The 16,487-nt window shown below is 41.2% G+C and overlaps 1 protein-coding gene across 2 annotated transcripts in view; it reads left to right on the forward strand.

Annotated features, from left to right (window-relative positions):
- The window catches only part of BRSK2 (BR serine/threonine kinase 2), a gene marked incomplete at both ends in the record, with an annotated part of 301,569 nt that overhangs the window by 257,267 nt on the left and 27,815 nt on the right, over positions 1 to 16,487 (forward strand). For both annotated transcript variants that reach the window (XM_084208048.1, XM_084208049.1), the window contains 2 exons: positions 11,375 to 11,435; positions 15,706 to 15,913. In XM_084208048.1, coding sequence (XP_084064174.1) covers positions 11,375 to 11,435; positions 15,706 to 15,913 — 269 coding nt within the window. The remainder of the gene's footprint in view (positions 1 to 11,374; positions 11,436 to 15,705; positions 15,914 to 16,487) is intronic.

The following is a 16,487-nucleotide window of genomic DNA, read 5'->3' on the forward strand; positions in this document are numbered from 1 at the left end:
CAGATGACTTGTGTAAACATCTGAAAACATAGTGCCATTGCTTCTTCCCTGAGCTGGCAATGGAACACTTCTAACCAGTGGGCAAAACACACCCAAGTATCTTGTGATTTAGTCCTACTGTCCTCTTTTCCAGTAGTAAAGATGTTTACTTGCATGAAGAGGATTTCTGTTACAACCTCGGGTTTACATGTCTGTATCATGATCTGTGCTTTTGGTAACCATGTGGGGGCCCTACAAGTGTCTGGTCTTGGCTTGTTTAGGGCATATCTTTCCACTGAAATTTAAAACTTGGCAGTCTCCAGCCTCCAGGCTGAGAATGCATTAAGTGAAAAACATAATCCTTCAGTGACTTGGTTTTGAATAATGGACAAGGAAAACTCACACAAAAGCTGCTTGTGGAGCTTACAGGCTCCTTGAAATGCTTGAGCTGACCTTTCCAGGTGTTCTCCAATGGATCCTTGTGAATGACAAAGCTGGTATGGACAAACTCTAGCCCCTCTAAAACTGGTGACTAAGTTTTGTTAATTCTTGGGTTTCCCTGCTAGTTGTCAACTAAGCCGGGTTCATAATTATATCTTAATTACTTCTGCTGTTCTGGTACCCCCACTTCTCAGACTAGCTGATATTTCATTGAAATGTCAAAAGAAAAGAAGTAGGTTCTGAGCTTAGTTTAACATCAGCTAATTTGTCCCTTGTGCTAAAATCACACAGACTAGGAAGAATTCCATGGGAGCAAGAATCCAGCAGGGATATGGCAGAAATTTTCAGCAGCTTTGCTGCGAGAGTCCAAAAACCATTTTAAAATGGGCTTCATTAACTATTCATTTTCTTCTAGTTTTTGAAGTGGAGAGCTTGCATGAGAGATCAGCTAACATTAGGAAGCAGTGTTCTGTGAAACAGTGAAGCATATTATCAGTGAAATATATTACAGAGAGCTGCCCTTTTAGCAAAGCACAGGGAATTTCACTTCTAAGCTGCAGGGATTCAGACCCAAGATGAGAAAGAAGGGCATTTCTCTATACACTGAGTATAGGGAAGAGAGTTGGGAGTTAAGTGGTAATGGACCCTACAAATTAGAATACCAAATGGATTACTGTTCCTCTAAGAGGCTCTATGGTCTGATTTTAACCTTTTCTGAGAGCATGCTTAGTTTTGAGGTCTTTTGGAAAAGTTGTGAGTAATGAATGCTTTGCAATTAATGCTTCAGGTGTGTTCTGTTTTCCCTGGACACTGTGACAAGGTAGATGGTACCTGGGTTTTAAATTGAATAAAGGAGAGCAGGGTTTACCGGTATGCATGGGGGAAGTCGTCTTAGACCTCGGAAGTCAGGGGAAGATAATGAACTTGAGCACTGTGTAGGCTTGAGCCCTAACTGTAAAGTTTATAAAAGAAAGGTTTTTCAGAGCTTTGCTTAAGAAGGGGAGGATGGGTTGGGGGACTGGGTGTCCAGCATTGCTACAGGTGACTCTCTTTTATAAAAATGTCCACACTAGTAACTGTGTTTTCTCGCTTTGTTCCTGCCATAGTAAAACAATGTTCAGTAAAAGCCTGGATATCTCTGAAGCCAATCCCAAATTCAACAAAGAAGAAAGGTATAAACACTGACAATATGTTCCTCTCCTCTACCTCACTGCTGAGACCTTAAAGATGCAGTACTTACCTGCTCTGTGTGGGGCCAGAGCTGTTCTCTCTTTCCTCTTTGGAGAGAAGCAAAGAGAGTGGGATATTTACAGCTCCACACTATTTATGTTTTTGTACAGTACCATTCATTTGAGGCTATCCCCAATGCAGCCTTGGACTGTACTGATGATTTCCCCACTCAAATTTCATCCTACTGCTATTTCTGGTTCAGTTCTGCCATGAGTAGAAGTTCTGCCCAGGGTAGAAGATGTATTTGCTTCAGACTTCTTTGGGAAGAATTGGAATCTAAAACACTAGGAAAGCCCAGAATGTTCCACTCTGAGCATTAGAAACAGCAGCACAACTGAGTGAGTGACAGCAGTGGTAGGAAACTTTGGAAATTCAGATAGACAAAATATTAAGGACCTCTGGTAAGAGACAAACTCTTTAAGACTACCCAGAGGATACAGGAGGAAAATGTGGTTGAAAACAGGGTTTTTGGAGGATGACTCTAATCTGGCAGTTCAAGTGACAGATGCTGAAGAACAACAGAAAGGGTAACTCCCAACTGTCAACAGAGGCACAATGGAAGACAGGTAGGCCTCCACATTTACAGACTTTAAGTGGACTTATGTGGGTCCATGAATGCAAAAAAAAAAAAGTTCATACTTCTGTGAAGGTTTTTAGTGTACATGTTGTTTCTAAACTTTTAGTCTCAGAGGAAAAGAATTTTTCTCTATATTGAAATATGGCATCCCAGAGGATAACTCTTCATCAAAGTGTAATCCTTATATATTTTGGACAAACACTAAGCTTACCCAAAGGTTACAAACGTGGCATATGATTCAAGGAGGGAGAAGCAATGGCTTCCTTAAAGGAACCAATGGACTTCGCAAACCATTCTTATTTCCATTTTCCCCTTTTCATAGAAATATTTCTATATAGAGAGAAAGGTGGCCTTTAAGCCTCAGGAGATTTGCAGGATGTGTGAGGGACTGTTTTGGCTTTTTGCAGTCTGAGACAGTCTTTTGTGGTCAGTGTTTCAAGTCCTGAACCTGCCACAGTGAGAAACATTGTGCATCTGCAGGAGAGATTGTGCCTCATGTGGTGTGTAAAGCACCCTCTCTAAGATGTCAGAATACCAACAAGCATTGGATTGGACCTGAGCTGTTAGCAACCTTGTAGTTCCACAGCCATGAAGAAGTAGTGGTTATGCAGCCTTTAGTGTCTGGGCTTTCCTGGACTGTTAGCATAGACGTGGAAATTCCTGTTCCTTTCTCTGATACTCCCTATATGTAAGTTCTGCTCTTGAACATGTGGCACTTCTTTCATTAAAAGTTAGTCTAAGGTTACTCCAAAGAGGAGCTTTTTCATAGTAATTAGGAATCAGATCCAGTAAAAGAGGTGCAGAAATTTTATCTGTGACAGGAGAGGAGTCTTTCAGTAGATGTTCTGAGCACTATTCCTTGTCCCTCTGTCCTTCTCTGGCAGCTGCCTCAGCTGTGTTAGGAGCAGAAATGACACTTCTGTATCTTCTGTGGGAATTTCATAAATCCACCCACCCATAGGCATTTTGTGTTCCCTTTCAAAGGTGGTATTTTTCAAACAACAGGAGGAGAAGGTTAGAGCGCTGTGTGAGGATTACCCACAGTCCTGCTCGTTTTAAGGACCAGGCTGAATTTCTGAGGACCACATTCACTGTGATCTTACCTCCCTCCCATGTCTAAGAGTTCAAGTGGGGGACCTCAGTGGTGGGAATGTGAGAGAACCTGGATTCTACATCTGTGCACCACCACGTGAAAGGAAGGGGTAGGCAGCAAAGAGGTCCCCGGCAAAATGTTGTCACATAAATCAGGGTAGCCATTAAATTTTTGTTCAGTGTTTAATTGTCCAATTTTATGATACCTTTTTTAAAGGAATACTGCATCTTTAAGGGTCCCTTCCCTCTAGATGCACTTGGTTGTCTTAGTAGCTGAGGCCACTGTCCCTTTCTTTTTCTTTTTCTTTCTGACTTTCTTTCACCCCCTCTTTCAGTGCTTCTCTTCTTCTGTATCTGGGTTGCTGCAGCTCCGTAGTTCACTTGCTTCAGTATTATAGGGAATGCACATGTCTGCGCTTCTGGGTCTATTGTGTCCTGGGATTGTTCATTTTTTTTAAACCTCATTCCCCTTTCCTTTACCCTATTGTCAATTTGCTTTCCATTCTCTTTGTTAACCTCTTCAGTGCCTTCCCTGTTGGGAAAATGACTTGAATGAAACATTATTGAACCTTCTTGCACCCATTCTATTTACATTTGACTATTCTGCATGTGTGAATATGGGTGTATTTTCTGTATAAATATACACACAGGTTCCAGTATATGCAATGGGTGTCAATTTGCTCTTCTCAGTTACATCACTGTAGATAGCTTGGTACAGGTATAATTGAGGACAGCATTTGTTCCTAAATATATACATATATTTGTGTGTATATATATATATATATGAGAATTAGATTTTACCCAAATTTGCACTCCACAGGCTGAAATATAACTGGAGTGTCACTCAAACACATGAAAAAGAACTTACTGTAATGCTTCTTTCCACTTCTCTATCAATGCATAGCACAACAGCTTTTTTGTCCTATTCTGACTGCATTTTCATTTTAACTGTTCTCAAAACTGCCTTGGTGGCTCAGCCCAGCACTTGCAATGTTGATGTAACTGGAGGCATGGCTAGTTGCACTGAGCAGTAAACTGTGAAATCTACTGGGCATATATTAAATTTGGCATTTCTGTCTTGTGGCGAATGGATTTTCTTCACCCAGCCAGAGGTAGCTCTGGCAGCTTGGGAGCCTCTTATTGAAAATGGAGAGAATGAGAGAGAGGAAGTGACAGAGAGGAAAAAAAGCATTGCATCCAACTTGAAAATAATTTGGCTTAATAACACCAAACTGCTTTTTTATTTCTAATCTAATCTTTGTTAATGTGAAAAGGTGGTGACATTTTCCTGAGTTTGCTTACCTGCACCCCTGAAAACTTAATAACCTGACAATTCTATTTCCATTTTGAATGCTTTGGTTAGTAGATAAAAATTAAGAATACTGATGTTTTCAATTGTCACTAGCCTTCAAAGTCAACGTGCCAGAGATTCAGTCTGCTTTTAGAACTGCTTTTTCAGACTCTTTTCAGCACAGCATTGATTTATTCTCCATTCACATTTGAAAGATTTCCTTTGCAACCTACAAGACCCAGAGACTGAATTTATTTTAAATGAAAAATGAGATCCTGGAGCACAAGATGGCATCCACAGAGATAAGTGCTGGGTTGCTGAGCTGGTACGTTCTAGCTGATCTGAATTCCTGACTATAAGACCATCATGACTAATAAGGCAGTATCAAAGCAGGTTCACAGCTTGAGCTACAATCTTGTACCCTGGGCTCCCAAGCTGGCTCAGAAATGCATGCTTTAATAACCAATACATTTCACAGTTCATTCGTGGCAAAAAAATAAGTACTTCTTACCAGGCCAGCTTGGGGGACAGAGGGACACTGCGCTGAACAAACTGGGGACAAAAAGAACAATTTCCTGGATAACAGTGTGATATAACTGTGCCTTATGTAAGAGGCAGAGAAGAAATGCAGCATGAAGTATGAACCCCATTGCTCTGCTGACTGCTTTAATTGGGATTTGGCTGGGAATTTTTTTTTTTTGCAGCCTTAGTATGTGCCTCTCCATATTCCCCAGTGCCAAAGTTGGATGTGTCTGCAGTATGTGAGTGGGACAAAAGTTGTTTTCTGGTCAATGAAACTGTCCCCCTAGTGTTCCTGGTGTCTGGAAAGACTTAGGCACCGGTGGCGATGATTATGACCGTTCAGTTCTCCGAACCGTATTTCACTCTGCTTTTCCTACTCTTCTCTCCACCTGCCTCCACACCCCTCTCTCTTTCTTTCTCTCTCTCCCTCTCTCTTTATTTTCCCTTTCCGAGGATGGCGAGTGCTGATCCATTGGGGTAAGCTCTAGTTTTGGATTATTCCTGTTGGGGGACCTGTTGTAACTTTGCAGAGGAACTTTTCATTTGCAATTTCCAAACCCAGTACAGGTTGATGAGCTTCAGTGACTGAGGCTTTACAGCAGGGAGAGAGAGAGAGAGATGTGGGAAGAAGCATTTTTGGTGCTTTTGTGTGTGTTTGTGTGCTTTTATGTTGGAGTCACACTCCATATAATTTACTTTTGGGTTCTTTTTTTGTTCTCTTATTTGTCCCTCTATTTCAATGTCTGTGGGCACAGAAAACTATCCTCAGACGCTGTGCAGATACCAGACACCTTCTGAGAAAGAAACCTGTTCTCTGTTTAGCACTTTTGTATCTGTTTGGTATTTTCCAGTTAATTTGAATCCTGATTTATCCAGTTTTCTTTTTTTTTTTTTTTTAATGAAACTGAATCCAATCCATGTTATTAAAAAAATGCTGGTTATTCCCTCTCTTTTTAGAATATGTTTTCTTAAGAGGTGAACAGATGGCCCTAGAGACAGATATATCTTCAAAGCTCTTTATTTTCAATAAAGGCAGTATAGGTGCAGCTAAGAATGCAATCATGCTTCAAATTAAAGTTCCATTTATAAATACTTAAGAGAAGAAGAATATTATATTAATAAATGATTTAATAAAACCATTGTAATAGATCGTTACAGACTACAGTAAAAACTTCTTGGGAGGCTACACATTGAGAAAGCTAATTAGCACCAGTAACATTTACTTCTCATGTTTGCAGCATGCTTCAATATCTGTTAATTCTTTCTAAACTATTTATAGATGGAACTTTAGTATAATTGGCCAATTAAGGAGGGTGGTGCTGTTCAACATCACCATCTGTATCTGCTGAAAAGAAGAAGAGGTGTGTTACCAGCACCTGCACTTCTTCCTCTGCACTCCGTGTAAGGCTTCGTCTTACAAGTGGTTGTTACCATGAGCAGACCTTCTGACTCAAGCATGAGTATTCCCAGTTAGAGCTGTCACAGTGTTATTTGCATGGTTGGGACTGTAAGACAGTGGAACATCCAAGGTATTCTATACATATTCCCTGAATCAGGGGTTGAGGAAGCACAGCTTGTACCTTTCAGACATCCAAAAGTAAGAGTGATGAAATTTAACACAGCCTAACTGCTCACCTCTTCCGTGTTGATTCAGGTCATTGTCAGGGGTCTCATACCTTGAAGTTTCAGTTTAGATTTTTTTGGCTTTGAGTGAGCAAGGAAAGAGGAGTATCAAATTCCACCCAGTTCATGCTTGAAGCAAATAAGAGGTTGGCTGGGTATTTTCTGTAATGACTTCCAAAATCACACATGAATCAAACCAATTCAAAATTTCTAAGGCATTTCACCCAGGGACACAAGTCTGATGCATCACTGCACACTGCATGCATGCTGCAGGCTCCCCTTCTTGGAAGCATGGCTCCAGCTTGACCAGCTAAGAGGCTGTATTCAGCATCCTGGTAAAACTGTGCTATGAAAGCAAGTTCTGCTGGGACTGCAACGGGGTACCAAACCTGCCTCAGATTGTAAGAAAAAGTTCTAGGAGACGGTAATTCAAAGAAGAAACAAATGCCAAATCTGACCTAAATGTTAAATTCATGCTGTGAACCCTTTATGTTCTACTGGTGTGTCCTAGCAGGGGCACTGCTTAATGCATTTGGGAACAGATCTGAGAGAAGGGTGATGGAGAGATCCTCTGTACATGTGCTACCTGTGCAGGGCAGTCACCAGGCCAGCTGCACTCTCCTGTCTCCTGTTTCTCTCTCTCTGCACCTCAGCAGTGTCAGGCTTCAGCCCTGCACCTCTCAGGAAACTGCATTCTCTGAAACCAGCTGGAAAATGGATTCAAACCCCTCAGTTTCAGAAAACACTGGTCTGACATGAACTGGGCCTTGCCTGGCTTCCTCTTGACAGCAGCTGGCTAAAATGAGTACAAAATTACTTTAAAATGAAAGACCTTTCAACTTGGATACTTTGAATTATCAAATAGATTGAATAAGGTTTAAAATCATCACAGCTCCAAACTCCAGCCCACACACGCAGATTTCATTTCAGTCCTTTGCCTCTCTTTCATAGCTCAGCTGTCTCCAGGTTATTGTCAGTCTGGGGAATGGGAGGAATAGCTTGCAATGATCTCAGTGTCCACCTTATGTTTGGAGTGCCCTTTGCATCTTTTCCGTCCTAAACCTTGGGTCTGCCTCCCTTATGTTTTGGGGTTTTTGAATTCCTCCCTCCAGGCTTGTCTAAACAACTGTGTCACTAAAGAGTCTCTTCTTGGGTCTCTAAATCTGGCAGTTGTGTTTGAGGGAATGCTCTTTATCTGAGCAACTGCACTGTCTTTCCAGCTTGTATTTTCAACAACCTTTTGATGACTTCCACTGAGTTAATGCACGAGCACACAGGAATGCAAAACACAGAGCAAAATGAGTCACACGCGGTGTTCACAGTTTCCTGGATTGTTGCATTTAGTATTATGTTATTGGAATAATTATAGATTTAATACTTCCAGTAACATTTGATGCTTGTAAAGACTCTTAGGAGGATACTCACTAATAAATACTTCTCACTAAATAAATGTATTTCATGGACATGGAGATGATACCATACCTCTTTCCACAAATAAGACGTAAGAGTCTGCCATATTAATGCTGCCTGTAGGGCCTCAGACTTTCATTTTCTGGTGAGAGAGCTAAAAATTTTAATTCCTGTTCTTTCATTACAGCATCTCAGCATAATGCAACATTTTCATTCCTTTCTTTTGGCCCTGTCCCAGTTCTGTCCACCTGACTCTGAGATACAGGAGCAGTGCACGTGATTGGTTTTTTTACAAACTGAATTACAGCATTGCTTAGCTGAAATGATCTTGATGAGAGGGACAAATCTGTCATTTTTGCTTGTTAGCACTTTTTGTAATGGAGTACAGAACCACGTAGTAGGGCACGCTACTGAGTTTTTATAGCTAGCTTGAGAGTCATATCTCATTTGTAAAGGTAAATTATGGGAGATTTGTTAAATTGAGGAAGATGCAAGAAAATCTCCTCAGTCTTGTGTCATATCCTGTACTACCACTTTCTGGTAAAGGAGGAAGTCTTCTGAAAATGTATAGCTCTTTTTTCACCCTGATGCTTAAATTGAGCACAGGCTTTTTAAAATTCTTTCCACTGCTCCTATATACAATTTCCAGTGTGGACAAACTGAAGCTTGCTATAGGGCCTACTTTACTTCTTACATATTTTGCATGTAAATCAGCAGCAGAAATAAATCTTGTTCAATAGCAATCATGTGGATACTGAATGCATTTCCAGGACAATTTCATACTAACTCTCTCTTATGTCCCCTGCCTCAGGCTCCTAGGCTGGATGAAAGCACAGTACACAACAACTATTTTTCAAATATTGCTTCCAATAAAAAATTGGGATTTGGGAGGTGGGGACTGCCATATTCTGCCCTACATGTGTGTGATCATTTTTGTAAAAAAATAAGAAGCAATGGGGTTGGGAAGTGAGAATTCAGGACTGTTGGAAAGACCTGATTGCAAAAAGAAAATAGCAGAGTGGAACTCTTAAGCAAGTGTCCTGGAATTCAGGTGAGTGTCAGAGAGGACATTCCCACCACAATTAAGAGTTGGTGGGAACATCTCCTTTAAGTTGGTGTATAACTGCATCTCTGGGCACCTGAATGCCTTCCACATTTGTCCAAAATAATCTATGGATTCCTCTTGTAATTCATGGTTTGGAGGAAGCTTTTCCTGATGATTCATGCAAGGAACATTTTAACTAAATGGACTTCCCATCTGCACGACACATCTGTGGTGCAGTCAGCTACTTCACTTATAGGAAAGGCACATACAGTAGTCTTTCAAAAGTGGAACAGACAGTTCTCCCCTTTTGCAAATTATTTTGCATGAACTTTTATGATCTGGTTGTACCAGATCTTGCTGGTACAAATTTAGGCTTAATCTAGCGTGAAAGAATGCCAAGAGTGAGCCTCTAGTTTTTTACTGCTGCACTATGATGGGCAGATTACACCATTTTTTTTTTTTTTAACAAGAAAAAAACCTTCGTGGGGATTTTCTGCATAGAAGGAGTGCCCCAGATTTTCACAGTCCCAGCTGAGATTTAATCTGGCCAAAAAAACATGCTGTGAGTGAGCTTCTGGTTTTCACCTACTTAGTGTGAGGGACAAACCATCAGGACAGGGGATACAAGTAGAGAAAACAGAACCTGCCATTGTGTTCAGTTGTAGCTTATTCTTTCCTTGGAAATACTTCCTCTGTTGCAGATCACTTATTTTTAAAGAATTCTGCCACTAGAACTTATTTAATAATAAATGTCTGGGAGACCATTTGAGAGACCCTTTTTTTCTGTTTTGTTCTACAACAGCTGAAGATAGTAAACTGATACTGTTTATGGTCTAAATTTGTTTTATATTCTTAGGTGTAAGCTGACATCAAATATCTGACCTATATCAATTTTTAATGTAGATGTGTGTGACCACAGACAGACACATATTAAAACACATACACCCATACACTTGGTTTTCTACAGGATTTTCACCTTTTCATGTTTGTTACCTGAAGGCAAGTAATTGCTTTCAAGGCTCTTGTTTATAGGTAGGTTATTATAGGTAGGAAACATTGGTAGTTTTGCTATATTGACATATTGCTGCATAGTGGTTGTTGACTAAATAGGTTCTTAGCCAAATTCTCTCCTGTAAGATGTTTCAGTCTTCAGGACAACTTTCTTTCTATTTAAAAAGGATAGAAAGCAGCTGCCTCTGGGGCTCACTCCTGTACAGTCACACATAAGGTGTGGGGTTTTTTTCTGCAGGGCAGCCCTCCTCCTAGGAACTTCCTCTGCTGAAATGTTTGTGCAGTCTGGCCTGTCTGTTCTTCCACCATGTTTAGCATAGCACATTTGCACATTTTGTTGTCAGCAGCTGACATTTTCCATAGGTGGCCTTTGCTGGAGAACATAAGACCATTAACAGTATAGGTGACCTTGTCAGCAGATAGGACAGTTCACTCTCCCTTGACTGGCCTCTTTCTGAGGGCACCTGAGCTGTAATTTTAGTATTAGTAAAGTCATCAATAAAAGCAGAACTTGTTATCCACAGAGAAGACCTGGCTTGCTTAGTGCAGCAGCAAGAATTCTCACTGGAGAGCAAAGATGTGAAATCCATCAGTGAGAAGCTGGAAAGGGCTAAGCCAATGCAATCTTTGATTTCAGTGGGAAGTCATCACATAAGAAATTATTGTGTGTTTGAGTCAAGGGGACTTGGGGTTTTATTACCTGGAGAAACTCCCTACCTTTGTGCCTGGTGCTTTTCCATGTTGCTTGTGACAGAGAAAGTCTCATTTTGTAACCGCTAGCACTGTGCAAAACAGAATTCTTAGCAGAAGTTTGAGTGTCTTCACCATCCTTTTAAACTGAGCTGTTAAGTTTGCACTGAGCAGACCCAGTAGCTTCTATGTGCCTGATGACCAAAAAGAAAGTAGCAACTGCCTTAATTGAAAGGGATTTTATAGTATTTTCCCTGATCAACAGCATTTCTTTGATTTGGGATGGGGGGAACAACTGAAAAATGTGACAATAGTGAAAGGAAAGAAAAGGAAAGAATTATGTCCTTTTCCAGTGACAGCCTCCCTCCTCCTCCTCACTTCATGCCTGTGCCTGTGGCTGGTGTTCAGGGTTCTTACTTATCCGAGTTTTCTGAGGGATGTTTTCCTTGTTGTGTCCATTCAGGTCTCGGTCAATCAGCGGAGCATCGTCTGGGCTCTCCACCAGTCCTCTCAGCAGTCCAAGGGTAAGTGGTGCTGCTTCAAGATCTGTTGGTCCAATCCACTCACACATGCTTGATGCTTTTTGACATCTGTTGCGCCAGAGCTGTGGCTCTTAGCTGGGATGTTTTGCTTTTCCTTGGCAGCTTATAAATTTTCATGGGTGGCGAGGGAAATGTTACTTACAAATGCAGGTGGAGAATTTCTCTTACATGTTCCCTGCACTGTTAGCAGGCTTCTCACTGTAGCCCTGCCCCTTTTCAGTCTCATTGCTAAAATAAATACTCCATATCCAGCTGAGGTCTGCATATAGCCTGGTTTCAGACCAAATGATCAGGAGCCATTTCACAGCTGCCTTCAATTAGGTCACAATAAAGCACCAAAGCGTGCTGGTTATCTTCTGTTTGCCTCAGAATAGCTCATATTAGGAAGTCAGAGAAAATAAATTACACAAATTTGAGGGCTAGAAAATTAAAAAGGAAAGTAAGAAGCTGACTGACTAGGATGAGTAAAGAACATTCAAATCCCTATAAACAAAGTACTTTCACATGCACTTTTTAAGCGTGCAGTCAACTAAATATTGATACTCAACTAATACTGATACTCAGCCAGTACAATACATGCTTGGTAGTACTTTTGTTGTGAAATTGTAAGTTTCTAAATGCAATGACAGAGGTCTGCCTCTTCTTGTTAACTTATTTAGGCATTAAAGTGAGTATTCCTAGTGCTTGAAAAGATCAGCTAAGTCTCTTTAAGACTGCAGTGCCTAACAAGAGCCTAGACCTCATGAAAATGTCTGTTGGGCTGTGACAGTGCATATTACCTGAATGTAGGGCCCAGAGTCTCTGGAGGATTTCTACATACTCCCATGACTTCTTGAGAAGATGCTATCCCCCACTAAAAATTGATAGAGTCTATGTCTTAGACTATGGATACATCCATGGATCTACTCTCAGTTGTATGAAGATAACATCAGTATTCCAAGTATTTGAAATTGCTGTTCCACCCTAAGATTCTGTAATTCTTGTGAATAAAGACACACTGTCAGCTCTAAGTTTATAGTCTAGTAAAGCTTCCAGCACTTTGCTTGATTGAATTACTTTCTTAAACCTATTTTGGGCTCCTGCCAATTGTTATCCTGTTTTGAAACCAGCATAAGTGTTCTTGTGGTCTCCTCTATGTCTTTAAAGTCCAAGGGACCAGTGAAAATCCATTTCCTTCTTTCTGCACTGGTACTCCTGGTTGCCAGTGAAATGGAGCAGAGGTCTGAGAACTCTTATGCCACTGCAAAATGTACTGGAAAAGAGCATGGAAACAGTTTTGTGCACAAAATAAGCATCCAGTGAAGCAAACCTAAATCTTGATTTTATTAATTGGTCTCTTGGGATCAATTTCTGACATCTCAGTAGGACAACATCAAAGAAAAAGTTTGACAAGGTGCCATAGTCTCTGTATCTTACCATTATTACTTAATAGGCAGTTGGTTAAATAGTCTTCAAAGGGATTTAGCAATCAGGTGGCATTTTCAGCAGATCATAACGATACTAATGCTGGTCACATTTGAGGCTTGAAAGGAAATGTTGGAATAAAAATCATATATTTTTAATGTCCTTACCTATGCTTCTAATAGCACCCTAGATTATTGAAAGAGAACATACTTTAAAAAACAAATACACCTTTCATTTTTTGCACTGCTTAGGTTCAGTTCTATGAGGAATTGAATTCAGCAGCAAATAAAAGTTGTCAAATTTCACAAGATCTTGCTAATGGTGTTCCACATTGCACCAGCTGAAATCGAGACCTAATCTTGTTCTTTGTTTCATTATTAAATATGTGGTAATTAAGGGTCCCTCTTCTGGTTCTTAATGGCTTAAGAGGGAGTTGAATCGTACTTTATTTCTTTCCAATCTGCTTCTCAAGCCATCATACGTGTAAGATAGGAAAATTGCAAGGAAACATTTGCAATTAACAGTCATTGAGTTTTATCCATTGGTGTCATTTGCAAAGAGTTAATAGTCAGATGCTGATAGTGACTTCCACAAATTAAACACTTTCCTCATCTTTTCCCCTTCCTTGCTCATTGGCAATGAGAATTTAGCAACATGACAGACTTAAGTTTAACTTTACAATCTTAATAATAATACAAATATTTTGATGTACTGATTTTCCTTTAATTTTGGTGGCCTAACCCTAAGTTCTTTGAAATAGTTAAAAAACTTTGATGCAAACAGCTTAGAGACGTAAGTCTTAAATACATTTCTACAGTTTTTAAATATGGCAACATTGTGCTAATCCATCACACCCAAGAAGGAGCTCCCTAGTGAATGTGTTCACCTGGGACTGAGATTTGAGGGAAGGTTACATGTACATGGTATGTCTGGTTAGTTCTTTATTGAGGCTTTTAGGTGTCAAGTATGGATAATAATAATGGTGATGGTGTAGTTTTTCATAGAAAATACTTCGTAGAAATCAAAGGGTAGACCAAAGCTGAATATCTTGAGTAGTGATTTCTATTTTTGTAATCTAAGGTGGTAGTAGCAATGATTTCTAAGGACTTTTTTGTTGTTGTTGTTTTTAATGTGATTTTTAGCTTGCTAATATCCCTTAAAAGGCTTCTACCCTTCCAAGTCTGTCTATTGCTGTTTGCTGTCAAAGTATGAATGGTTTCCCAAAATACCTCTTAACACATGTAAATGTCAGTGTTTGGGAAAAAAAAAATCATAATCCCATTTTGATACCTCAGTGATGGATTATGAGCTTTGCTTGTCGTTTTTCTTTTTAAACTGTGTCTTACAAAACAATGGCTCCCCCCACCCTCTTCTTAGATTTAGGACTTAATGGCAAATATTGCTGAGACTTTATGACAGAAATTCCAATTATCAAGCTATCCTTCAATGCAATGAGGGATGTTGGAGGAGAAGCATAAAGTCTGATGCAAAGTATCATCTCTTCCCAGATAAATAAATTTACCAGACCTTACTGAAGTTTTTACTGTAACAGTTTAAAAATCAAACACCAATCTGAGTTCCTATATTTCTCATGGTGTTGTGTGCTCTGAAGCTTCCAAGTGAAGGCTGAGCAATTTAACCTTCCAGATCAGGGGAAGGGAGTGGGTGCCCAGGTGGCATCTCTCTCCCTTTTCCCCCTTTTTCTGCAATGGGTGGCTGCAACTGGTGCATTACCCAGCCAGGGGTAAAGAGGAAGGAAAGAGGTTCTGACTGGTGTGTGCAGTAACTGTGTGTATCCCCTGCCACTCTGTGTGTATCACACACCTGTTCTGAGTCTCATCTCTTTACTGGGTTTGCATATGGGCACATGGAGCTGAAAGAGGTGGTCCCTTTCTTGGCACATCTCAATTTGTCTGTGGCTTGAGTGGTTCTTCTTCCCTTTCCTCACCTCCCTACAGCATCGTGCTTCTCTCACTGCAGGGCAATCAGAACAATCCCAGAGAGATGGCATTTCTCTCTTCTTTTTTTCTTGGTTACTTTCCTTTTTTCTTTTTTTTCTTTTTGACTTTTTTTTTTTTCTTGTTCCTTTGTTGTACTTTTCTTTCTGTTGTTTTCCTTTGCTGACACGTGGTTGGTTAATATGATGAAGCCTGTTATGACACTGTTGTTCTTGCTGCTGCCGCTGCTGCTGTTGTTGAATATGCTGTGTTCCCAGCTAACTGCATGTCTTTTTTTTGTTTTTTGTTTGTTTGTTTGTTTTCGTTTCTTTGCAAAATCCCTCCCCCCCACTACCCCTTCACCTCCATCTCCTGTGTCTCCTTGTGACATGGTGCATCTTTGTGACTCGGATGGATTTTATTCTGACTTTCCTTTCTCTGCTCGCCCGCTCTTTGCGTATTTCACTGTTTTTGATGTGCATGGACACTCTGCGTCTGTCTCGTAGCCTATCAGAAAGTTCTTCATCCCCCCTCAGACCTCCGACCTCCCTTTCTCTCCCCGACCCCAAGTCTCCTTGGACCCTGATGCTTGTAGGAACGCCTCCAGGCCTGGACATGTACTCCAACCAAAGCCAGCACTTCAGCCCAACCCAAAGACGCAGACTTTGCCATCCAAGAGCAAATTGGCTGAAAAACCACTCCAGTCTACTAAATCCAACCCACTCCCTGCCAGCAATACCAGCGCCCCCTCCTCCCAGAACAACCCTGTGCAGAATGCTCAGGGCCGCTCGCCTGCTGCCGGCTTTAACCCACAGCTGGCCGTTCCTAAAGTGCAGACCAACCCTATGTCTCCTGTTAGATTGCTCCCTTCTAGTACTGACCCAAGCACCAAATCTATCCCCATCATACAGGTCACCCCTCACCCCTCTCCAAGGGGAAGTCCCCTCCCTACCCCCAAGGGGACACCTGTTCATACGCCAAAGGAGAGCCCAGCAGGCACACCCAACCCAACACCACCATCCAGCCCCAGCATTGGAGGAATGCCTTGGAGGACACGGCTCAACTCCATCAAGAATAGTTTCCTGGGGTCTCCTCGCTTCCATCGTCGGAAATTACAAGGTGAGTGCTCGCCCAAACATACAGGGTGCTTCTGATTTGGGCAGACATTCAGCAGGAATTTCATACCTCTCTGCGGCTCTGTAAATTCTCTGTACCAAGGACTGAATATTGGTGTGCCACTGTCCCTGCTCCACCAACATCTCCTGAGCCCTCTTCACACTGCAGCCATGCAGCTCTTACTGTCCCTGTTGTGGCTCTTAGACCGCAAGAAAAATCTGTCTTCACTTTCTTCACTTGCTTTGCAAGTGAACCGAGGGCTCAGCCATTTCCCCTGTGGCTGTGCTCCACTGCCTCTCCACAGCCACAGGCTGAGCCTTATGCTGAAAAAAAAAGACAGCCAGAGGCAATAGGCTGAGGTTGTCCTTCTGAAGCACAGCTTTTTTGATCTTGGTTAATGCTTTTTTTTGCCTCCTTTGGTAATTGGTGCAAAAATCTCCTTAATACAATCAGTGGTTTCATATCTGCTGCCCTACTTCAGTGTTCTAAGTCTCTAGAGTGTTGAGATGTGCAAAATTTTCTTCCTCAGGCTCCAGGTGGCTTTTTTGCGTGCCAGCAAAGGGCAGCCAAAGTCACA

Source organism: Fringilla coelebs, assembly GCF_963513975.1.
Source record: "Fringilla coelebs genome assembly, chromosome: 6".
Taxonomy (NCBI): Eukaryota; Metazoa; Chordata; class Aves; order Passeriformes; family Fringillidae; genus Fringilla; species Fringilla coelebs.